The sequence below is a fragment of the Narcine bancroftii genome, chromosome 2, assembly GCF_036971445.1.
Source record: "Narcine bancroftii isolate sNarBan1 chromosome 2, sNarBan1.hap1, whole genome shotgun sequence".
In the NCBI taxonomy this organism is placed as follows: Eukaryota; Metazoa; Chordata; class Chondrichthyes; order Torpediniformes; family Narcinidae; genus Narcine; species Narcine bancroftii.
In genome coordinates this window covers 159,973,949-159,999,883 of record NC_091470.1, presented here as the reverse complement: position 1 = coordinate 159,999,883, position 25,935 = coordinate 159,973,949, and the positions used below count along the sequence as shown (strand labels likewise).

At 44.1% G+C, this 25,935-nt stretch overlaps 1 protein-coding gene across 15 annotated transcripts in view; it reads left to right on the top strand.

The window, feature by feature from the left end:
* The window catches only part of LOC138754543 (kazrin-like), a 539,176-nt gene that overhangs the window by 421,429 nt on the left and 91,812 nt on the right, over positions 1–25,935 (top strand). For 14 of the 15 annotated variants that reach the window (XM_069918950.1, XM_069918949.1, XM_069918946.1 and 11 more), the window contains 4 exons: positions 7,756–7,892; positions 9,302–9,472; positions 13,964–14,047; positions 20,709–20,895. In XM_069918950.1, the coding sequence (XP_069775051.1) occupies positions 7,756–7,892; positions 9,302–9,472; positions 13,964–14,047; positions 20,709–20,895 (579 nt within the window). The remainder of the gene's footprint in view (positions 1–7,755; positions 7,893–9,301; positions 9,473–13,963; positions 14,048–20,708; positions 20,896–25,935) is intronic. The other variant, XM_069918947.1, reaches the window with a different exon arrangement.

The following is a 25,935-nucleotide window of genomic DNA, read 5'->3' as shown; positions in this document are numbered from 1 at the left end:
CATTAAGTTAGTGAAAGTAGCCTCAGTGCTTGGAATCACCAGAGCAAAATCCTTCACAGAAGGGACCATTCGATGACTTGCAGTGAATCAGCATTCACAAATGGTTGGTGTTAAACTTTGTTTCGGCCCACAGACGACAGAGTGAAAGGCTGTGCTGAATGATTACTCCCTCCGTTTGCATGTCCAGCACTGAGCATAGAATCTGATTAATGGGTCCAGTTTGTTGAGATCAATTCTTAAACCCATGAATTGTGAATCTTATACCACAGATAAATCTGTTCTCCTGGAGTTAATTAATATTGCAGAATTTGAGAATTAGGGGCCCAAGAGAGGGCAGTCAGAGTTTGAAAGTAATGCTTATGGATTTTTTCCCCCATGGATATTGCAGTCCTTTCAGGCCAGTACGAGAATCCTAATCACTTTCAGGTGGGATATTTTTTTGGGAAGCTATTCTTGAATAACCAATAGGGGCCTTCAAGCAGCAAACCTATCAGTTTAACTTGTAATTTGGTTCAAGAGTCCGTGAACTAGGTTAGATTGAGACCTGAATTAGTGCAATAAAATTGAGCCTATTCCATATGGAAATTGAAAGCTTTGACAGCTTCCTTTCATGGAAGGCACAATTAAAGCTTAAATGTCAGGTACATTTCAGTATTGTATAATCAGTGTTCAGGGACTAAATCTTAAACCCTTCTTGATAAATCATCATATAGTTCTGTGGAGAGTGCTGATCAGACCATCACTTTATCTGGCCAACCACCTAAACCTTTGCCTGCTTTTAGGACTACGTGTCTCAACTACTGGGTCAACAAACTTGCTGAAAGCACCCTGTGTGTACTTGATTAGAGAAAAAAAAATCAGTTCAGATTTAAGCTTCTGCCCTCCAACAATTCTATTCTAACATACTTGTGTGGATGGTGAGTAATGACAGAATTTTGATTGGCGGTGAACCTCCTGTGGCTAAAGAGCCACACGGGGGGGTGGGGGGGGGGGGGGGAAGGAAAAGTTTTATTTTAAAATGTAAAAAGTTGAAGAGGAAGATAACTTTTTTTTCTTGCGGGCAACTTGTGATAAATATTTAGAGAGGGGAATGAGTATTTAAATAATTTCTGGGAGAATTTTTTTAATATATATTTTGGGTTTTTTTATATTTTAGGGGATTGAAAAAATATTTTGGAAGACTTTTTAAAATTTAATGGAGTTTTATTTTTTTGTGTGTTTCGCTTTATTTTGGGTTTTTTTAAATTTATTTTTGGGGGGGGGGTTTTGTTGCTATATTTTCGGGAGGGGGATTGTTGCTTTACTTCGAGGGAATAGTGGTCCTAACCGCACCTATTTTGTTCACGGTGTGCCTGGCTGAGAGAAGCAAAGCCACAGGGAGCAAGAACTGTGGTCCCTCTGAGACCAATAATGATTCAAGGGCTGCTTTGCTGAGATTAATAAACTGAGTGTGCAGTGATAGGACCAGTGACCATGAGAGTCATATCTGTGCCATCACGCAGGTCGCTCTCGTCCTCACCCTCAATAACTTCCCCTTTGGCTCATCGCACTTTCTCCAAGTCAAAGGTATTGTCATTGGTGCTCCCATGGGTCCCAGCTATGTCTGCTTTTTTTTGTTGGCTGTGTGGAGCAATCCATGCTGCAAGCCAATTCAAGAAAGGCTCCTCACTTCTTCCTCCATTACATTGGTGCTACATCGTGCACCCATGATGAGCTCATCATCTTTAACAACTTTGCTGCCAACTTCCACCCCGACCTGAAATTCACTTGCTCCATCCTTGACAACAGTCTCACCTTTCTTGATATCTTTCACTCCATCTTGAAAGACAAATAATTGACAGGCATCTTCTATAAACTCACTAGCTCTCACAGTTACCTTGACTGCACCTGCCACCTGGAAGGATGCTATTCCTTCCTTTCAATTTGTCCATCTGCTCCCAGCATGAGGCAGGACATCTGCGTGTCCTTTTTCTTCAGAAAATGTGGCTTCCCCTCTACTGCCATTAACTCAATCCTCACCTGCATCTCCTCTTTTCCCACACATCTGCTCTGAGATCCAACAGGTCAGGATTCATTTTCTCCTCACCTACGACCCCACCAGCCTCCACAACCAACTTAGTGTCCTCTGCAATTTCTGCCACCTATATCGGGATCCACCACTAAGCACATCTTTTTCCCATCTCTCTCTCTCTCTCTCTGCTTTCTGTAGGGACCATTCCTTCGAGACCCCCTCATCCACTCATCCCTTCCCTTTGTACCTACCCCAGTGACCAGAGGAAAAGCTACACCTGCACCCACATCTCCTTCCTCACTGCTCTTTGGGGGCCCAAACGGTCCCTCCAAGTGAAGGAACACTTCACTTGTGAGTCTGTGGGGGTCATTTATTTCATCCGGCATTCCCAATATGGACTCCTATCAGGGAGACTGGAGGCAGAGTGGGAGATCATTTTGTTGAGCACCTTCACAAAGTCGTCCCAGTGGTCAAACATTTTAATTCCACACACCATTGCCACCCCAACATGACTTAGTGTTCTGCTAAACTGAGGCCACCAGCAAATTGGAGAAACATCTTTGCAGTCTCCAACCAGACAGCATTCATATTGACTTCTCTAATTTCTGTTAACACCCTCCTCCGTGTCTCTCTTTCCCTATCCCTCTCTCCTTTCTTCCAGCTCCCCACCCCCTTCCTTCTATCAGAGAGCTACCCTTCTAAGCCTTCTTACCCCTTATCACTTCTTAGCTTCTTACTATTCTATCTCCCCACCTGTATCCACCTCTTACCTCTTTCATGTTAACCTGTGCTCCTTCCCCTCCCTCTTCTCCTCTCTAACTCCCTCCTCTCCTCTCCCCCTCCTCCCACCCCCACCTGTTTTTCCAGGTTCTTGATCAGGCCCAAAAAGTCGACAGCCTCTTTCTTCTTATAGCTGCCGCATGACCTGGAGTTTCTCCAGCACTTTGTGCATTGCACCCATTTGAACAATGATAACTTTGAACTCCTGTAAAGCTCATGGGACAAATATGTTTACTTAGGCTGGAACTATAACATTTGTATGTGCTTTCACATCCTTTTTAACTAGATAGAAAATGCCACAAAATACACTGAACTTTCCAGTAAATTCCCGTCAAATACTTTAATATTATCCCTGCTGTGCTCACCAAACTTGGGTTATGTTTGGAGAGACCAGATTTGGCTGAACAAAATAAGTCATTTTTTTAAAACACACTTTGAGATAATACTAGTTCAGTGGTTCTCAACCTTTTTCTTTCCACTCACCTACGACTTTAAGTAATCCCTACACCATCGGGGCTCTGTGATTAGTAAGGGATTGGTTAAGGTGGTAGGTGAGTGGGAAGGGAAGGTTGAAAATCACTGCTCTAGGCCCAATTGTTACTAAAATATTTTGCTTGAGAAAAATTGTCTGGCCCACTTTGGAGTTATGAAACCGTGCACATAACAAGTCAATTAAATACTATTAAAACAGTGCTTTTCAAACTTTTTCTTTCCACCCACAATCTCTTAAAAATCACAGAGCCCCTATGGCACACGGAATACTTAAAGTGGTATGTGAGTGGAAAGAAAAAGGTTGAGAACCACATGATAGAGACTTACCATGTTAACACTATAATGATGGGTTTTCCATTAAACAGTGTGATGTTGGAGCAAGTATTATCTGCACAGTTAAGTCCCTGTTGCACTGAGGTAATTTACTGATGAGAACATGTCTGTCACTGTATAATACTTAGATACTGAATTGGTGGGTTTACTTCTTCAGAAGCAATGTATGTATCTATAAAGCAAAGTGAATTGTCTGCATCCTGACTTTTCTTCTCACTTCATAACCGAGAGAAAATATTTGAGGCAATAGTACCTATGGAAGATTTTGGACAGTTCCTCTGGGAAGGTAAATCCTTTAATGTTGACAATTTGACCACAGGATTTAGTGAGCTGCAGTCTGGCCTCTGGTTAACGTGAAAACGCAATACTGGAGAGACCGTGTACTTTATGTAGCAAAGATAAAGAATCATAACCAATGTTTCAGGCTTATGCCCTTCGTCAAGGTGTGAAAAAATGTTGGCACGTGCCCAAACAAAATGGTGGGGGAGGGGAGGGGCAGGGCGAGGAGCCGGTCCCAAAGGCAGGAGGTAGTAGGCGGATAAGGGAGGGAGGACACTCCAACAAGCAAGGGAAGGAGGGACGGTTCTGTGAATCAATTCCACGCCCAACTCCCATGCTCACATGTCTGTCCATGGCCTCATGTAATGTCCCACCAAGACCACCCATAATTTGGAGGGACAAAGGGGTATCATTGAGTTCTCCAGTTTCTGCTCACCTACTCCCTGTTCTCCTCCCCTTTTGTCTTCTTTCCTCCAGCTCTCCACCCACTTTCTTCTCCATTCACAGAGCCAGCCCTCCTCCCCTTGCTTGCTGGTGAGTCCTCCCTCCCTTATCCACCTTTTACGTCAACCACGGTGCCTACAGACTTTCTGTTTTATTTCTGGTTAGCATGAGATCGCAGAGACTCCCTTTTTACCTGCAGGAGCTCGTCCATCCCTGGCTTAGTTGTGTACAAAATAAGCAACGTTAATAAAATAGGTTCTCTGTCAGCGTGGCCTACAGAGAGAAAGAGAGGTGTGGAGGTGGACCACCCTGGACAATGTTGTAATGTAAGAGCCACCAAAGTGCACTAAGCATCAACTGAAGGATGGAATGGATAATGTAGTGCATGCACCCCACAACTGCCGGTGATAGAATTTGTCTCCTTGACCCTGCCGTGATTACCAGACTCCCGCTGGGATTACCTTGTCATTCTGAAGCTGTCTTCTGATGTGGAGCAGAGATCACAGGTGACCTTGCGACAGACCTCTCTGTTTATTCTGAGATGCTCAATGAATTGTAAATGGGAAGGTGCGGCCTTGGCGGCCCAAACATCTCGGCCTGCCTGTCAACCTGTCAGCTTGTTCGCGCTTCCTAGGAATTATGAGTATCATAGGGCAGGTGGGGAGTAGCTTTTCATGCTCTGTAGAATCGAATGCACAAGAACTGAGCAGCAAAAATCCCTCCAAGCTTTCGGCGTGTAAGAGATGTGTACAGATGACTTGCAGTCTGTGTACGGTCTCACTTCCTCCCTTCTATTCCCACCTTTCCTTTCCAAACGTTCTCCAGCCAGCCTCCGTTACATAGTCACGTGTGTTTTGAATTATCTGGTGTGCAGAAAACCATATGCCACAAATGTGAGATTAGTCTTAATGAGCCAGACAAGTCCGGTACCCTGAGCAGTGCAGTCCGCTCGAACGCACCAGCATTAGCATTGTCTATATCCAGGGGCCATTGACTTGAGCAGCAAAGAGGGAACATTTGCAGACAGTTTTAATTTAGATACGCAGAAGGTTGGATCTTAACATAGTGTGTCAGGATAAAGCAGGTGACAAGTCAGGAGCTGGATGCTTTTTGAACAAGGGATTAAGCGGAAGTACCTTGGCCAATTCTGTTTGTGTGTGTGTGTGTGTGTGTGTGTGTGTGTGTGTGTGTGTGTGTGTGTGTGTGTGTGTGTGTGTGTGTGTGAGAGAGAGACGTGAAGCTTCAAAGCCATCTATAAAATTAAAATCGGGGTCCTCATGTTTTGTGGAGTGATCAAGCTGTTCTAGTTTGGATCAGGATGATAATACTCAAAATAGCTTTTCTCAATCCTTTGTCCGAGCAGCAGTTGCAAAGTACTCTTTCCGAGAGCTGCCTGCACAACTCGCCGGGCCCAAGGAAACAAGTCAATCAAATTCAGGGAGAAAAAAATATATTTATGTAAGGCTGTGGGAAGAGAACGAAGAAATCGAATTAGGGCAAAAATAGTTGGATGAAAATCAGGCTTATCTAGAGCAGAATAATTCTGTGACCTGAGAGCCTGGCAGGAAATTTTTTTTTCTAATTTTTCTGTCATTTTCATTCCTGCAGTATATTTCTTTTCCAATGTAATAGTCTTTCAAATGATGTCAAAAGGGCAAATTCAGCTGCAATGGTGATTTCAGCTTGACGGTGAAAAACAATATTTTTTTAATGAACTCCCAGAAAAACTAGCAATAAACAAATTCTTTTTCCCCAAAACCATGCTATTTAAAGGGCCATTTCCAAATTGATTTCCTTGCCTTTGCTGGGCTCCTTGACTTCCTATAATTTCAAATGACTGTATCTGTGCCAAGACATCTACGCCTGCAGATGTTATAGTCTTGACCAGTCTCAGCTCGTGGCAGGATTGTTCAAATTGCTACAGATCTCACCGGCGCAGGTAAGCCTGTTTCATCAGTGTTCCTTAAACCTGCCACGAAGGCCCCCGGCTGTGACCTTGGATGTTGAGCGTCCCTCCCTTACATTATAAGGCATGCCTTTTCCAGGTAACATTTATCACCATCCTATCTGACCCACAGTGAACGCACTCACACCCCTTCACTCACTGGAGTTGTCATTTATTCATTAACCACACTTGGCTGTAGACCTACCTGCAAAGCTGCACATTGTAACAACTGCAAGACTTTGCAGCACCTCAGAGGGGTGCCAGGCTGGAATCTGGATGCCAGTTTAACACAGCAAACAAACTCTGACAATGCTGGACTGTGAACCTTATTTGCCCTTGGCTCACTTTTTGTGATTTTTGACAAGTTTAGGATGAGGGTATACCACAGTGCTGTTCCAGTACTTTAAGAAGTGGTGTGCAATATTTTCTAGGGCTTCATTTAGGATTCATTAATGAGGCAGTATAGGCAGGACGGGCTGGGTGGCATTCTCTGCTGTAAATCTCTGTTTGTGTGTATGTGTGTGTGTGTGTGTGTGTAACACAAGGAACTCAACCTGCCCAATGTGAATTTGGTGGCTTTTGAATCATGCACTTGATTTGGATCCTGTTCAATTTTTTTTCACATCCACTGAAGTCAAGAATAAAAGAAAATTGGGATGGGTTTTTCACACCTTACTGAAATGCATTTTGCACTCACACCTAACCAGATTAATTATCTTGCCCCTTCTACATCTCCTGCTCTGCATGTGCTTTCTGATTAACCTGTTTGCTAATAGACTACTAACAAAATAACACCTACTTCTACTTGCTTGGCATCTTTAGCCTTGAGGAGCATTCCCCCTCACTTCTTCTCCCTGTGCCCTTTCCCCCAGCTCTGTCTCTCTTCACTTTTCCCTCTGTCTCCTTTCATAGAGCCAAAATCAATTCTCACCTTCCCTCTTATTGTATCCAGTTCACGCCTTTTGTTGGTCTGGACCCCTCCCCCGGCCAGCCTTCTGTCTTTATTCGGACACCTTCCTGTTCTTTGCTTATGCCTTGAAGAAGGGCTCACATCAGTAATATACATTTACCTCCTAAGGACCCTGCAAGACCGGCTGAGCTCCTCCAGCATTTCTGTCTGTTTATACTACAATCACAGCATCTGCAGACTTTTGTGTTCCACTTCGAGCACCCCCAAATGCATAACAGAACCATCTTCAAACCAATTAACTGTGCCACAAGAAGGATATCAGGGCATACAGTCAAAGGCTTGCTCAAAATGGTACGTTTTAAGCAATGTTTTCAGGCAGAAGTGGCGGGGGGGTGTCGGAGAGATTTTGGACAGCATAGGAAGTTTAAAACTGAGACCACAGCCATCGGTGGTGTCCTTTGTCAGTGAAAGGAAATGCAGCAGGCCAGACCTGTCAGATTTCATGTGTTGATTGAGGCCAATCCTCTGCCTTTCTTCCCCCCACCCCCCCGCCCCCAACAGCCATGAAGACGGACCGTAAACGATTAAAAGCAGAAAAGGCTGACCTGGTAAACCAAATGCAACAACTGTATGCAACACTTGAGAGCCGGGAGGAGCAGCTGAGGGATTTTATAAGGAATTACGAGCAACACAGAAAGGTAAAAGGAATGCTGGAATTACAAGTGGGTCTGAGGAAAATGGATGTTAATCAGGAAGCGATTTTCAGAAATATTTAACTCTGGGAGTGGCTTGGATTGGATTAATAAACTGGCCTTTCACAACATTAGTCTTATTACAAATGGCCAGTGTGACCCAGAGAGCGGTGGGTGCCTGGAATAGGCTGCCAGGAGAAGTGGTGGTGGAAACAGTGGCAATATAAGACATTTTAAGTTCATATTTGTGGTCAGAGTACATACATGACATCACATACTGTATATACTCATGTAAAAGTTATCCCTCCCCTTTTTTAGCCCCAAAATTGTGTATTTTCTATATATCCAGTGTAAAAGTCAACCCACACCCCCTCCCCCCAATTTCTGGCCCTGACCGCCCGCCTGTCTGAGGTCCTGAAGCACTGAATGGGGATCCTCACTGCGGGCACTCACCATCCGATGCTCCAAATGCGGACTTACCTCCTGGCCATCCTAGCTCCCGAAGACTTGAATGACGCAGGTACTTACCACAGTCAAAAGTAGCATCCGTCGACCCCCGCAAATTTGACTCGAAAAATTGGTCTCCAAACTTGACTATGACACGAGCTACATCATGACATAAGTACATGAGAAATAGGAGCAGGAGTCGGCCATTCGACCTGTCGAGCCTGCTCTGCCATTCAATGAAATCATGGCTGATCTGATGAAGGGCTCATCTCCACCGACCTGCCTTTTCCCCATATCCCTTAATGTCCATATATAAAAATCTATCCAAGCTTGTCTTAAATAGGTTTACTGAGGTCAAATGGGCAGCAAATTCCATAGATTTACCATCCTCTGGGAAAAGCAGTTCCTCCTCATCTTTATCCTAAATCTACTACCCTGAATCTTGAGGCTATGTCCCCTAATTCTGGTCTCCCCCACCAATGGAAACAACTTGCCTACCTTGCCTATCTTATCTGCGCTTCAGAATTTTATGTTTCTAGAAGATCCCCTCTCATTCTTCTGTCATACAACCCTCAAATTCTTTCTCCTGGGAGTCAGGCAGAATTACTACTTATTGATAACTGTAAACTGTCGGGCATATCGATTAGATAGATACATGAATATGAAGAGGATTGTGGGATATCTATCAAGGGCAAGCAACATTTTTTAAAATTTGATTTGAACATATGTTGCTTCCCTCCTGTTGCCACACCAACTTCTTAACTTTCTTTCTCTTCCATCCACTTCTCTCCACTTTCCCCTATGGGTAAAAGAGCTTTTGAGGCCAAATATCCATGAAAGCACTGTGCCCAATGCTCCGTCCCTTAGGATGTGGATGTAATGGATTTCATGGTCATCTGCTTTTATTCTATGTCTTGGACCTTCCTAACTGCCCGGATAATTTGCAGCCTTCATTCTCACACTTTCAGGAAAGTGAAGATGCAGTGAAGGTTTTAGGAAAAGAGAAAGACTCGCTGGAACGGGAGAAATGGGATCTCCGCAGACAAGCGAAGGAGGCAACTGATCATGTGACTTCACTCCGAACACAGCTGGATCTGAAGGAGAACAGAATTAAAGAACTCGAGGCAGAATTGGCCATGGTAAGTAATGTGACCTACAACACACTGCTCTCTATCAAATGCTGAATTTCCCATTTGAATTCATGGGAAATTTGAGGCCAGATGCGTCAGATCAAGGGATGAACAGTGGTCACTACTGAGTGTCTTCCATTTCCAAATGATCTCAATACAGTGGATGGAACTGGCAGGCATTTGCTGTGGCTTACATTGCACTTGCTCAATGGTTGATGTAGACATGGGTAGTCAATTACACCACAGTTTTGGCAATGTCAGAGAATGATAAGTGAAGGGTTGGGATTAGGCGTTTTTTTTCCCCTTTTTACATTTGTGTCCTGCTTGTGGGTTTTCCTTCACCATTAACATGTATGTTATTGTCAGTGTGAAGTCCAGTGGCTGCATACAAACTGAGTGACCTCAGTTATCCCGCACACTCCCAGACGTGGTGAGATCTTCAATGAGATGAGCCGAACATTCTGCCACCTCACTGCCGCAAACAGTTCTTCACCTTGTAAGGAAATGTTCTTTCTGATCCCATTTAACAATAATCGGACAGCAATTCCTTTCACTTGAATTCTTGATTGATGGAAATTAAACATGTAAATCTTTTACAGAGGCAGGATCCAGAAGGGTTGCTCAATAAATGAGATACACCGGTGCCCTATTTAGTGATACTGGTGTACAATCAGAGCCTGTGAGCTGTTCTTCACTATCCAACTCTGAGAAAGGCTAAGGAAATGAGCTGCAGCAGGACCCAGGAATGCATTTACAATGAGCTAAGAGAAGGTGGGGGTGCTTGAGAGGATTTGCAGAATGCCCCTGAGCCCTGGTAGGAGTAGAATCGGATGACTGTGATGAAAGGTGGAAGACAGGGTGATCAGCGCAGAGTGGAAACATTGCCAGGAGGGACCATAAGTGAGGGCGTCAAAACCATTCACAGTGGGCCTTTTCACACCGCAGGTGAGCGGTGACCCTACTTGAACCTGGGTGAAATACCAGGGAAAGGCAGGTCCTCCCGGGCCTTTCACACCATGATCCAAATTCCCGGCAATTTGGAGTGGGGGGCGGGGGGGTCCCACCCCCAGTGATGACATCATTACGCACTCACAGAAAGTCCTGTTGGAAGACTGTATGTGTATGTGTGTGTGTGTGTGTGTCTGTGCACGTCTATATATATATTATATGTGTGTGTATATACTATTTATATATATATATATATATATATAAAAATAGTATACACATATACATATATATAAAGCAATTAACAAATAGCAGAATGAACTGATTATTGAAGGCAAATTGAGGCTGACAAGCTCAAATACTGAAATAACGACTCAATGACACAGCACACAAGCGCTGATGTCACGACGCTTCCCCTGCTCGGCCATTTACCGATTCAGACCACAGGGAGAGGGTGGCCTGGCGTAACTACCCGGATCTGTGGCCCTGTAGGGGCCGACATTTTCATGCCGCTGGTTCCTGGGAAAGCTTCCCGGGAAATCCCCATTTTACACGGTGGTGTGAAAAGGCCTGAGTGACTGTGATGGAGGCTGGCAATGTGATCAAAGTAAGCAGTTAGATGAATGGTTACTGACTAATTCTAAAATTGATGCCCATGAGTTTCATGGGGAAAAAAAAAGTTGAGAAATGAAGAAAAAATATAATTCGAGATGGAGCAAGCAGAAACTTTAACCATTTGAACACACACTTTTAAAAAAAAAACAAGTTTCCGAATTGCAGCAAATCCATATAATGGGATGTACAACATTGCTGTTCGAGGCTTTTCTATGTAAAGGAGCCCTGGACTTGGGAAGCGTGAAAGTAATGTTTTGTGAAGGGTGAACCTAATGTCTGAAAATATGCGTGCAGTTTATTAGTTGGAGTTACGCAATGGGATTAATACACATCCTGTTTCAAATGCTCCTTTGCATTGTGTTGTAGCTGTTGGAAGAGACTTAATATCTGCTCTCCTCGGAAGAATGTTTTTACTCAGAAGTGATCAAGCAATATTCTATCTCAAATCCTGTTTTAAAAATGCATTTAAAGACAAGTGGAACATTTTCTTCACTGGATCATGAAGTGTTTGAATAGAGACAAAAGTGAACAAACCTCCTCTACCCTGGTGGGAATTTCTTTCTTGGCCCAGGAACTAGCACACAATCACTCCACCACTCTGTAACAGACTGCTGTGACAAGGTATCGGAAACAAAGAAAAAGAGTTCCCCATGCTAAATGCTAACATAAATGTATTTTCTCCTTCTGAAAACCCAGGGTCAGGAAGATCATTATTAACTGACATTTTTGTTTCTTAGATCCTGGATTGTCATCTGGGCAAGGCAGGGAGAGACACTATTGAATTACACGCATTAATTATCAACTCAAAGTTCACAAATGGTGTCATCAAGGAGTCAGCGTGGACTCAAAAGGCTAAATAGCCTCCTCCTTTGTTGTTATGATTTTAGACTGCAGGGGACTCGAGCCCTAGTCCCGATCGTGGCAGATTCAGCGCCACCCATGGGGAACCGGGGTTCAGGTCCCACGCTGTCTGCAAGGAGTTTGTACTAACGGCGGCAGATTCAAAGCATGGCAGACCACGGAAGCTGCCGGATAATAGAGGTTCCGCCTGTCTTGGGTTTTATCAGAAATGTCATGGGGAAAAAAAAGTTTGAAGTCCCCGCCACTGGTCCCACTATGAAACAAATGGGTTCTGAAGCTTTTGCCCTCATTGTAAACAATGCAGATTTTGAGTTTGAGGCATGACAGAATTTTCTGGATTTATGCATTATCCAAGGATACTAATGTAGCCGAAGGCTGAGAAACAACTAGACTTAATTGGAGCAATTTGAAGTATGCAGACTGGGTGTCAAACTGGCCTCAAGCTGGGCAAGATTTGCCACAGGCAAACTCCACAGTTCATCAGAAATTCAAGTGCACAGTTAGCGTAATCCTATTCGAGTGTCAGTGAATGGGATTCAAATCTGCCACTGCCTATAAGGAGTTTGTATATTCTCGCGTGACACTTGGGTTCCTCTGGGTGTAGTGGTTTCCTCCCATGTTCTAAAAGTTAAGTGGTCAAATGGATGTGTTCGGCTAGTGTGGTTTTGTGGGCTGGAAGGGTCTGTAACTGTGCTGTATCTCTAAATTGGAGAGAGTCTGCGGGCACAAGCATGCTGCTGTCGTTGGAATGAATGTAGAAGTCAGATCGTTGATTTTTAACTGGGTGAGCTGAACATTCACTTTGTTTAGCTGGAAGGTGAATTGGAGATTTGAGTCAACATTCTCCAGTTCACTCAATCCTTGCTTAATGGAAAGGTGCCCAGAGATCGGCATCACACAGTTGTAAAACACTGAAGTCTGCAGACACTGGTTGAAGTAAAATACATCATGCAGGAGAAACTCAGCTGATTAAACAGTGTACAACCAAAGATATATACATAACCAATGTTTCAGGCTTGAGCCATCCCTCCTCCACCTGGTTACTGTTGAGCACCCCCCTCCCCTTAGAACCTCCTGTCTATGGAACCATGCTCTCCCCCTTCCCCAACCCCCCCCTCCCCCCCACCAAAAAAACATTCTGTTCAGGTACCTGTCTACATTTTGTCACACCTTGATGAAGGGCTGAAACTTTGGATATGTATCTTTATTTTTGCTGTATAAAATACACTGCTTGATCAGCTGAGTTTCTCCAGCATTGAGTTTTTAGAGATATCACACTGTTCCCTGGGTAGATGTAGGACCCTAGTAACATGAGAACAAGTAAGGCCCAGTTACCGTTTACACTTGCAATTGGTTTTAAACCTTGTGGCTCAATGAAGAGCAGGGTAGGATGATCAGGACTGGACACTTCATACCCTTGGTGAAAGCATTAATCTGTATAAAATAAGCAGGTTTACGTGAAGTAAAATATAGTGCGCACACATTGAGCAATCATCCGTTAAAGCTGGCGTGTATAATTTCTTCCTTGGGATGAGCTGACCTTTTATCTTATCTCTTTAGTTGTGCTACAACAGATTGGTTTTGACACCAAACTAAAATGCATTCTTCCCATCGAGCTGTGTCGCTGTGCAGAATTATTCCTTTGTAAAGCCTAGATAACCTAGAGAGGCGAAACCTTGGGTCAGCTTTAGAACTCCTTTCATTTTACCAAAGACAGTTTTAAGAGACTTGTCATTCCAATCATCTCCTTCGTGCAGAAAGCTACTAGTGATCTCTGTTCAATTTGTACAGCTTGTCCCCAGTCTGTTATTTTCACTCTCCTTCCTACATCGAAAACAGTTTCCATGATATACTGACTTCATCTCTTTTATTCCTTTCTTCCTTTCATCCTTCTTTGCTTCATTTTTGGGCACTGCTTTTCCCCTTCCAGAGGTATTTTAACGAACTAGCTGTTAGACTGCGCCATCTATTGGTGTTGCAGGAATCACCCTGTGTATTTGAGGAGAGCTCAAGTCAAAGGTGCGGGGGGGGGAGGGCAGAACACATTAGGTCATTCTATTTGACATGCTATCTCCCCAGATAATGAACCGTATGGGCCAGAAAATGGAATATCGTATTTTCGATCGTTCAGCTGAGAAGGAGCCCTTCCCTCGAGTGCTGGCGGTAAGACATGCACTGAGAAAATATATCACGCACTATGTGTCTTTGAATGGTGTTCTGTTGTACGATTGGCACCAGTCAATCACCTGACTCCACCTTAATTCTGGCATCGGTCTTGAGCTGGTGTGCACGTTTAATGTCCTGTTACTAACCGGTGATTGGTATGTACTTGCATTTCTCTCACACTGCTTTGGGACAGGGTTGATGTAGTTGGAGTATGTGATAAGGTCTATGCCAGGGTTCTCACCAATCAAGCTTTTTTCACCCCTGTTTACCTACTCATATTTTCCTATTCTTTCCCCAACTGTGGTGAATTGTGCATTCCCTTGCCCTGCTGCCCTGACGTCACCTTTGATGCCTTCACACATCATGCAGAATGAGCTCCATTTCAAATCTTCCTGTCTTTCTTCCACTTAAAAAATCCTGAAGCTTCCTTACTAACAAGTCTTGAGGAGCACCTTCAGCGGTTAAATGAGGCGACTCATCAAGGATAAGAGAGGGAAGGGTAATAAATGCCTGTCTTGCCACCATTACATTCCGAGTGAAGCACAACAGTCCTCTGACGCTGTGATTGTTGTGAAAGCACAGAAGTGCTGGAGTAACTCAGCAGGCCTCGCAGCGTCCATAGGAGGTAAAGATATATAACTGATGTTTTGGGGCTGAGCCCCTCCCTCAAGGCCTTACCTTGAAGGGCTCAGGCCCAAAACGACGGTAATATATCTTTACCTCCTATAGACGCTGCGAGGCCTGCTGAGTTCCTTTAGCATTTCTGTGTTTCTACCCCAACATTCTAACCAACCAATGGATTTTTAAAAAAATCAACTTTTTGGCCAAATCTTTGAAGGGTCCTGGGATATTTTGATACCTTCCAATATTACGTAGAAGTATATAGTCATAGAGTTACACAGCACGAAAACAGCTCCTTTGGCCCAATTTATCCATGCTGACCCAAGTTGCTTGGCCTATATCCCTTTGGTTTTCAAACTGCTCCCCTAAACTCACATTCCATCATAACCAATCCCTATGCCATCGGTGCTCTGTGATTAGTAAGGGATTGATTAAGGTAGTATGTGAGTGGGAGGGGAAGGTTGAGAACCACTGCTCTAGATCCAATTGTTACAGAAATATTTTGCTTGAGAAAAATTGCCCCATTTTCTTTGGAGTTATGAAACCGTGCACATAACAAGTCAATTAGGTGCGATTAAAACAGAGGTTTTCAAATTTTTTCTACTCATATACCACCTTAAGCAATCCCTTGCTATAATCACAGAGCACTTATGGCATAGGGATTGCTTCAGGTGGAATGTGAGCTAAGGGAGCAGTTTGAAAACCACTGCTCTAAACCATGCAATTAGTGATTGAAAGTTGGTCAGGTCTGGATTTAGCAGGAATTTGTCAAAGAAAGGAGATTGTAAGGGAAGGAAACCTGACTTCTGACCGTTTTGGCCTTCAGCCAAAGAATCAAATCTACGTCCTCTCTAAGATGCACCAGAGTGCAATGTGGAAAATTAATTAAAAGCCTTAGAACCTGTAGCATTCTGATATCCTACTGCCGTTGACTGCATCTGGTATACTACATGAGAAAGTGTAAAAAATGGAAAATAGAAATGAACGTGATTAGGAAAGGTTATCTCATAAGTATTATAGACAGGGAGGTCACATTCATTCATGACCAAACGCTGGCAATTTCATCCATTTGGATGCTGCTTCCCCCATTGCTTTTATTTTCATGCCATTTACTGCATGCCCTTGTGCCTGTTTTTCTGTAAAATTTTAATCCAGAGGTTGCTGGCAAAAGATTTTATTGTCACTTTTTTCTAAAAAAAAGCTTTCTACTCCCAAATCATGTTTACTGTCAGACTAAACCCCAAATTCTTTGGTGATTGGAAGTTGGATATGATTTGGACGGCCCAATTTTGAAAGCCCTTATTGTCTTCCAATGCATTCGGCCCAATTATGGTTTCCTGGAAATTTCCAAAGATAAAGGAACAGAAGTAGGCCATTCGACCCAGCGAGTCTGCTCTGATACTGTTATAGGGGTCAGGCAGAGAATTCTCCAGAGTGCTCTCTGAAATTGGTCACTGCTTTTTTCCACTCTCTTGTTCATCTCCATCGACAAAAGCAGAGCATTGGTACTTCCCCCCACCCCCCACCACTCTCGTGTAGGCATGCCAATCCATTGGATTCCATTTGGATTGATTATTAGTTTTCAGGGTTTCATTGTCCGAAATACTTCACAATTTTTTTTTAAAAGGAAGATTTGCTGACATTGCAACAGCATTAGATTAGGCACATGTGTCAAAGTGCAATTTCACCTGAAAAAGGTGTTTTTTTAGTAAGGATCCATTCATGTTAAACTTAATCTCAGGCTACCCTAGCAGTATGTCACCCAATATTGTGCAGCGCCAAATGCCAACAATTTGGACAAGCCACAAACTGAATTCTACTACCACTGGGCGACTTTTCACTGTGCAAATAGGCATTGCTTGAAAATTTAATTCATCCCCGGTTTTGATGTTAAAATTTCAGTGACATTTAAAAAGTGATTTTTAGTACATGTTCAGAAAAACACGTACTGGATGTGTCCATGAAAGTTATATGTGTTGATGGAAAATCTTGGTTTCAACAGTCAAAAACGAACTGTCAAAGTGATACTCCATGATGGATGTGTTAAAAATATTACTACAGGGATAACTTGTTGCTTTTTAATCCTTCCACGTCAGTTCTTCCTCTCATTCATTGGACTGTTCACCCACCTAAGTGTGACACAGGGGTGAGAAGTTCCAAATCAGAGAAAAGGAGCTGGGATATAACATGGTGTGTACGAGGCCTAACAGTGTCATAATGAAAGTTGTGAGGTACATTAGTCCAATGAATGAGGAAGAACTGACGTGGAAGGATTAAAAAGCAACAAGTTATCCCTGTAGTAATATTTTTAACACATCCATCATGGAGTATCACTTTGACAGTTCATTTTTGACTTGAAAATCAAGATCAAGCGATGGGAGGTTTCTGTCCATCCTTGAGCTTCCCACAGGACTCAACCTAACAGAGCTTTCTGAAGCACCAGATAATCCTTCACTCTTGACATATACTCTGGTGGACCCAACATTCTTCCCTGTAACATATATCAGCATTAGTGTGGGCTGTGAGCTACATCATGGAATGACAATCCTGTCTATGACTCCGATGTACTCCACATTCCATACCAATGCTAATATACTGTGAACCACTCACAAGTACTGACCTCCCAACATCTTAACAGCAGCACTCGTATACCCCAGTTACCTCACTGTCATGAACTGGCCCTCCTCCCTTTCCTGCTCCCACATGAATTGGGCCTCCTCCCTTTCCTGCTGCCACTTTGTCCCTAATGTGCTCACTGAGAATCTCCATATTCTTGTGTAACATATTTGGCTGTCCTCTGCACGCAGGGCCATTGAGTTATCTATTACAAATATCAAAAAGAAATGTGGTTAACTAAGAACGGCTGAAATGTAAACCAAGGAAGTGGAAGTAGTGAGACAGTATCACAGGCAGTGATGCATTCCATGCATCTCTAGTGAGTCTTTGGAATGTGGAAGACGGAAGTGATGGTATAAACTATTTATTGGAGGATATCAAGCTGTACCTTATCAGTAGCAATGAAGAATAAAGAAATTAAGGAAGGAAACAAGCCATAAAGGCAAAGTTCCGATAGGACTTGGCATTGAGACTCTGTTTGTTATGGCGATGCACTGACAACTTGGTTTGTTTTCTGGATTGTTCAAGAAATTGATTGTTTAATCCCACTCGTCAACGGCAACGTGAATCTCTTGACCTGCCTACTCTCCCTTGGAGCCACAAATGTTTGAGTCACACTACACTTCTGATTCTTGCACTTCTTGGCAATTTCTCGTGGTGGGATCGATTTGGCTTTTTTTTACATCTACCTTATAACGTAACCACAGAGTTTTGGGGCAGTTTACAAAATCTCTAATTCAAAATGGGCATTTTCCAGATGAACAAAATTGTGCATGTTTGAATTTTGGCAAAGATGTGTTAGATTGTCCTCTAAAGTACATGGCTTTTAGTACCATTTCTTCAGTGCAGACTGCAAAATCAAACTGACAACCATGGGTCAACAAAAGATCAGTGTAAAGACTCAAGAGCCCGGCCTACAAAGCAAAAACATAAAAAGCATGCACACACACAAAAAAGGTTACCAACCCTATCCTCCCCCTCCCCCACTCCAGGTGCTGTAGTGGTGTTTCAATGTGGTGTTAGTCTAGTTTGCCTCAACCTCTAGCATTCGGAGTCTGTGAAATAGTCAGTAATGTGGGCTGGTGGAACACAAAGGAAATGGCTGCCAATCTGAAAGGTTGAAATTCTCTCGTGGGAAAAGCGTTCTGAAAGACTGAGATTGATGGCCTCTGCTGAACTTACCTCCATCATTTACCTCTCCTTCCAAACTCATGTACGTCTCCGATCTGTTGGCCAGAGTTCTTGATGAGGGAAATAAAGCAAAATGTTTTGTGCATCAATCTACAGATCCTTCAAATTGAAATCCCTACTTCTCATCTGACAAAGTGCATGATGTAAATTCCCTTTCTCTTTCCTTCTATGGCCCAATGGCCCAAGCTCATGAGGCCACGTCTGGTGTGCTGCAGATAGTATTTTGGATTTTATAAAAATGAGGCATTTAAGCGCCACGAATGAAAGAGCTCTTGTCTCTGCTTCAGTTTTCAGGTCTCAGAGAGATGACAGACTGTTATACCCTATGGTTGTACTTTTGTCTGATGTGACTGCTTTCATTTCTCCTTCCCCTTGGGTGAAGCTGCTCTGACTGGCCCTCCACTGTTTGACCATTTCAAATCATTGCATTTCACTCAAAATTTCTGCTTCCTTATCGCATCAGAACTCATCCCAGTAACAGAAGCCTGTTGTTAACACTTCACTGTGATAGTTATCTCACGTTTTTAGACATACGGCATGGTAACAGGCCCTTGAGCCCATGCCCCCCTCTACCCCAAATGCACCAATTAACCCACTACCCCCAAACATTTTTGAAGGGGTGGAGGAAACACATGCAGACACGGAGAGAATGTTCAAACTCTTTACAGACAGCACCAGGTTGCGGTGCTGTAATTACATTCCAAAATTGCTCATCTACTTCGATATCCTCACTTCCCAAATGACCCTGCCTCACAACTATGGACCAAGTCCAAACCTTGATTGCTCGTCACAAACACACATTCACTTTATGGTAGGACTCATTGAATTCGAGATTCCGTTCTTGTCATGTACTAGTATGGAACATGGAATATTGCATGAAATTGCCTTCTGCCTGCCGTAAGGCAGACAAAGAGTCGGCAATTGTGTCGCCTGGCGCCCCTTACAGAAGAAGAGAAAGAAAAGCAAAAGAGATTCCTATCAGAGTCGTCGTCCATGGATTTGTTTCCGGTGCTTGCACAGATCCCTGTTCCATTCGTCGGCAACCTGAGCTCCAGATCCAAACAGGAAGCCTCAAGCACCTGAGGCCCTTCAGGGGACCCTTGCCCTTAGCACCCTCTCGAATTCTGGCTTTTATACATGATTCCCACAAACAAGTCACCTGCAGCCTGTGTGGCCCCAGCTGCTGAGCCCCTTGCTGGTTACTGGCCCTTTAGGGGTGATTTCCTCTGCTTCTCCTTCTCAGCGGGAGAGGGCTGCTCTCCCTGGTTCTGATGACCTACGCCTTCCCATAGCCTGCAACCTTTTGCTGCTGACGAGCGCAGGCACCACCTTCTTTGGAACAGACCTTCGTGGCCTGTTGGCTCCTCTAACAGGCCACTTAAGGAGTGTATAGAGCTATCGGCATTAAGTCATGGCGGTTGAATCCTTCGGAGCAGTCCTGTGTCTCCACTGTCCATTGTCCCGGGTCTGCATTAGTGGCAGGACAACCGTTACCGCGTTTCAGCGTTTCAACTAGGAATTAATTTCTATTATTTCACTGGTGTATCAGTATGCTTCATTCATCCCCAGAACCATTTAAAATGTCTTCCCCCCCCACCCACCACCGCCCCCCCCCCCCCCACCTGGTCCACCTCCACCCACACCAGCACCATGTTTAATCAATGAAGTGTAGGCCATACTCCGCTCCAATTGGAAGACTTTCTCCTGCTCCTTCCTGTTATCCGGAAGGTTGTGGTCAGTGAAGCAAGGTGGCAAATTTATTCTCACCAGCTCTCCAACTGCGTTTCAGAGAAATGTGAATTTCTGGCTGATTCCACCTGAGAATTTCCTCAGCTCACACTGGTAGCCATCAAATTGATCTGTGGATTTGGGACCTCAAATGGATGACCACATCAGCATGAAGACACGGCAAATAACTGTTACTAGGTTGGCCAGCTACAGTACTGCTATTTCGGGGCATTTGAATCCTTATCAGAGGTAGTATTGTGTGTTTGTGAATGCACGCAGTCTTGCATGAGTTTCTCAGTGGCCCATAGATAGTCTTAGGCTCTTGCAAAATGACCAGGTTTGGAACTTTTGTTTTTAATGGTGGTTGTGCTGTAGATGGCAATGAGGGTCCTGCACGCTCTTCCCCATACTGATCGCTCTTTTGGTACGGAGGTGCCATTTCAGAAGCCACCGTTGCCCATTTATTCCACAGGAGTTCACCCAGCGGCTTTTTCTCTTACAGGCCAAGCAGTCCCTAGCCACACTGACCAAGGACGTCCCCAAGAGACACTCGCTGGCGATGCCGAGCGAGAGCATGTTAAACGGGAACCAGGAGTGGGTGACACAGTCCGACCTTCCACTCACCGCAGCCATTCGACAGAGCCAGCAGACGTTGTATCATGCACACCACCACACAGTAGACAGGCAAGGTAAGAGGTCATAGGCCAAGGGAGCTTAACCCTTTGGACTCGTGTCCCGGTTTCCCAAGACTACCAACAAGCGCATATACTCTGTGACCTGGTTTTATACCCAACTACCAGCTGGTTCGTACTGTAGTTTTACCCGTGGACCCAGTAATTATGAAAGGTTAAAGATGGCCGGAGACCATAAGGTTTGTTATTTATGGCCTTTTCTTTCTCTCCAAATATTATTATGAAGAACCACTGATCCCATGCTAAGATTTTCTTGCACTGTTACTAGATTGACATTTAGAATTTACAGCTCAGAAATAGACCGTTGAGCCATTGTGTCTGTGCTAAAACTACATCCCATTGACTCCGGTTTTACCTAATCCTTCTGCATTCTCCCTTTTCAAATATGAATCTGATTCTCTTTTGTCTCATTGTGATAAACACATTGTTGCTTTGATTCCAGCTTTGAAGCACTAAACCATTGCTTTGTTTTGCATTCACACTGAAATATATGTCCCCTGCCAAAAATAGTATAATAGAGTCTGAAGGATTTGTTAAACAGTGTTAAGGTTGTTTATACCTAGAATCATGCATCAAGATATTTCCACACTTGCTGAAGTGCCATTATTTGTAATGCCAATTATCCCTGAAGGCCCACTCCCCATTGCAACCAAACACACACTTCTAGCCAAGGACAGTGGCTGCACTGGAGAGAGATCAACCTTCTATTCTCCCAGTGCGGAACATGAACTTCTTCATCTGAGCGAAACTACAGAGAAGCAGTGGTGCAGGTAGGGGGTGGTGCAGGGGGGAGTGAAAGTGGCATGCCCTCTCCCCTTCTCCGGCTCCAATCCACCACCGAAAAATTAGCCCGCCATTCAACCACTGACTCGTATCTGGTTTGTGCCGTGGCGCCTTTTTCTTCAGTGCTCACTCCCCCTAAAACTTTAGAACCTGGCTCCGCCCCTGACTGGAAGGGATATCCTGTGTGCTGGGGTCCATGCACCCCAGTGAGGAGTCATCATGAACAGGGCTGGCAGGAAGTGACTGTAGTGGTCTCATCAAGCTGAGTGAATCGCACTCAATGAAGCAGAATTAAATCATGGCTCTGCAAGACCCATCAGAATGAGCTGCAAGACACTGATATCAGTTGTAAAAAGCTGCAAGAAGTTGAGGCAAGGATTCAGTTATTTGTTTGTGATCAGTGCAGAGGAGGGATGTATCATCTGGACTGTCTGATTACACTGGACAACAAATTAAATGATAGACAACTTCAAGCTGAACACAAAGATAATTTCAGATGTGCTGTATCATGTTGGAGAAACTTTAAATTAACTTTTATTGAGTACAGCGTGTTTAATCATAATATTGCGTTCGACCTAAAAATGTTTTGCTGCTGATCTTCATTTGTACTCAGCATCTGATGCCTCTCATGTCAGCGTCCAGCAATAGTCAGCCTCCATTAATGGATTCCAGTTGCCCTGGTACTGCTTTTGCATGGTTGCAACATCTCGATGGAGCCTTTCACCATATTCGTCACTGACTGCACCAAGATGAGCAGGAAGAAGTCCGGTGCGAATGCAGAAAATGAATTTTCAGTGACGTGTTGCACTTCATCATTTTGTAGTAGATTTATTCTTCTTCTTTGGCTTGGCTTCGTGGACGAAGATTTATGGAGGGGGTAAATTTATAATATGACTGAAAATGACAAAAATAGGTTATATCTTTAAAAAAAAAGCACGTGATAGGAATATTTTAAGGTGATCTTTCATGATCAGCAACCCAAAATCCATAAAATACATCCAAAAGTGTTCAGGAAGCAAAATCTTTGTTGTCCAGTGTTGTTGGTGAACTCTTGGTGTTAAGGACAATAGTGCAGAGAGGGTCGCTTGGTCTGAATTGGACATTGGTTTGTCAGCTTCCTTGTGAACATTCTTCCCGTCTCAGCTTTGCTGAGAGGCAAAGGCTGATGATGTTCTGCTGGGATTTATCCCCACCAGCCTTCTTTGTCCTCCTCCTCCTGCACTTCAGGCATAGATCAGCATGCTGCTCTCCCGCTGCCTTCGCGTGGCCATGTTGGTGTGGTGGAGTGCCTGCACACACTGGGCTCCTATACACCAGGCTGTCCTGGGCTGATGCAGGCATGGACATCCCATTGCAGTGTTTTCCACAATAATTCTGGTACTTGGTGGCTCTCATGCTGGTACTCTGGGGACTGAATTAGTGTGAGGTCGTGGAAGTTTAAGTTTCCCCCAGGAGGTATAAGTTTATCCTTCAGACAATCCTAACTGTAGGAAACGTCCAGCAATTCTGACTGAGGACCAACTTACTGTGTGTCCTACATGGCAATGTAAGAAATAGGCCATCCGTCCCGTCGAGCCTGCTCCGCCATTCAATGAGTACATGGCTGATCTGATGATTGGCTCATCTCCACCCACCTGCCTTTTTCCCTAATTCCCTTTGTATGTAAAAACCTATCCAAATCTTGTCGTAATATATTTACTGCTGTGAATTCCACAGTTTCCTCTGGGAAAAGCAATTCCCTCCTCATCCCCTAGTACTCCCCCACCAATGGAAATAACTTAACTACCTCTATCTTATCTATGCTTTTCATAATTTCTGTAAGATCCCCTCTCAGCAGAGGGTCCAACCTGTGTATTGATGGAGTGGAGACCTTTCCTGTTAATCAAATTTGAGGATTATTATTGAGAGTTCTTGTGCCACCTATGCAGTCAGTGGCTGCCTGTGTTGATTACATCTCAGTGCCTGAGATACTGCCTGGTCCGCATCAGTGTGGAAGAGGCCGGCTGTGCACAGCACCAAATTAAGAAACGCGGTGAAGATTTGCTGTGGCCATGGAGTGATCCTGTGGTGGGGAAGTTCAGGTTTAGAAGCAGGAGCCGGGTCGTCAGGCTCCCGAGGAAGAGTGGGAACCTCAGGCTCCCAGAAGGAGCGGGGGCCTTCGGCTCTACAATTCTTTCAACCCCAAAAGTTCGCGTGACCACCCCGCCCGGTGTTTATTGACCCCTTTTAGACCCCCTGGCATTTTTCTACTCCTTGGATAGTCCTGTTGATCCCCAGGGGTCGATAGCGTCCACTTCGGAAACCATTAATATAAGTTATTTAAGGTAACAATGTCACCTAATTCTATTCAACGAGGGAAAGTCAGGGGGAGCCTTACTAAAACTCAGCCTAGGGGCCCGAGTGGTAGTTAATCCACCATTGGTCAGGAGTGTACCAGTGTGCTGACCGTAACCCTACAGATACATTTTTCTTCAAAGGTCCAGGGAGGATGTCGGATCCGTGGAGACCCTGGACACATCTGTGACTCACTTAGATACCTCCTCTAGTAGAATGCTGCCAGCAGTGTTCTCACTGAGGCATCTCTCTTCTCTCTCTTTGGCTTGGCTTCGGGGACGAAGATTTATGGAGGGGTAATGAGGCATAACGCACAATTAATAGCTGCATTCCCTATTAATTATGATGCAGAGCGTCCCTTTAACTGGCAATAAACGCAACTCTACTGTCCAACGTTCTTGTTGCCATCTCACCAGTCAGTTTATGCTGGCAAGAATGGAATAAGCATTGCACGAATTGTTTTAGAGGCAGCGAGGTTAACATAGCACAAGCTGCGCTATTACTTCGCCAGCGACATGGGTTTAGATCTGCCGTTGTCCGTAAGGAGTTTGTACCTTCTCCTCGTGACCTGCGTGGGTTTCCTCCAGGTGCTCTGGGTTCCTCCCACCATTCAAAGATGTACTGGGATTGTAGGTTAATCGGTTTATTTGGGCGGCACAGGCTCGGGGATCAGAGGATTTTGTATGTCTTCATTTAAAAAAAATTAAAGCCATTAGGAAAATTCTGTTAACAGGAATTGCATTATTTTTATCTGAAAATAATCGCTGGGCAATCAACTCTGGATTAAAAATATCTTTAATTGATCATCACACGAAACAAGGGTGCTTCTAAGCTTCTATGTTGCAAGAATTTTTTTTCTCTAGGGGAAGTTCTCCGTTTGTTTCTTTAACGATAAAGCAAGGAAGAAGGCTTTTTCCAGCCCTTGAAACCATTGCCATGGAATGAACATCCTCACTCCAAATTCTAAATGTGCCGGGGATACCTTTTGGTATCGGAGCAATTTATTTGAATTTTGTGAGTTCTGATTAAGTACTTCATTTATTTAGAAAGGTAGGCAGATTTCAGTGGAGGGAAACAAACGAAGGGCAGAGTACTGAGAGGACACTTTTTCTTAACAAATAGTAATGGTATATTGGGATAGTAAAATACTCACATTGGTTGGTATACACATACTATATAGCTGCCATTTAGGACGACCCGGAATTTCCATCTAAAATTTAGGTTTTGAGTAATACCCACAGTATAAGAAGATCCTCAAATCGGCACCTACCACCGACCAGTGGAGTGAAGCTGTCACAATATTTTAATATCAAATTATCCTGTAAAGGTTTTAATTTTATTAACATTTTAAAATAAACCACCGCCAACTCCTGTAACAGGCCGCTTAAAGCTGGTGGCAGTTGAACTGGGCAGATGGTCCCTGCGGGGGTCCGCTGAGACTGCATTGATAACTAACAGGAAACACCCAAGATTGGGCTTATTCATGGATGTCATTGGCTGATGCGGTGAACTTTAATGTTTTCCGCCTTGCTATGAAAATGAGGAAGAATCCAGACTGTGGTTTGTCCCACTGAACGGGCAACGCTCCTCAATGCACACGCAATCTGAGAGGGTCCTGGAATGGAGACGAGCCAGAAATGGCACATGCGATTCTTGTAAATGTCACGCCCCCAACTAAGCTTCCTTCATTCTTGCTGTCGCCATTTACATGGAGGTGAGCCAGGTTGTCAGCACAAGGAAGGTGGGAGAGTGCGCCTAGGGCCTGAGTTGGGGCGGAGATAGGATATGGAGGGGGAGGATGGCAATGATGTTGAGACTTCGCTGTCAAGGTTTCAGCCCCTAATTTTGAGGTGACATTTCTAAGTTTCAAGGATCATCCTTAATGTCGGCATGTACAATAACTGTTATTACGTTACCCAA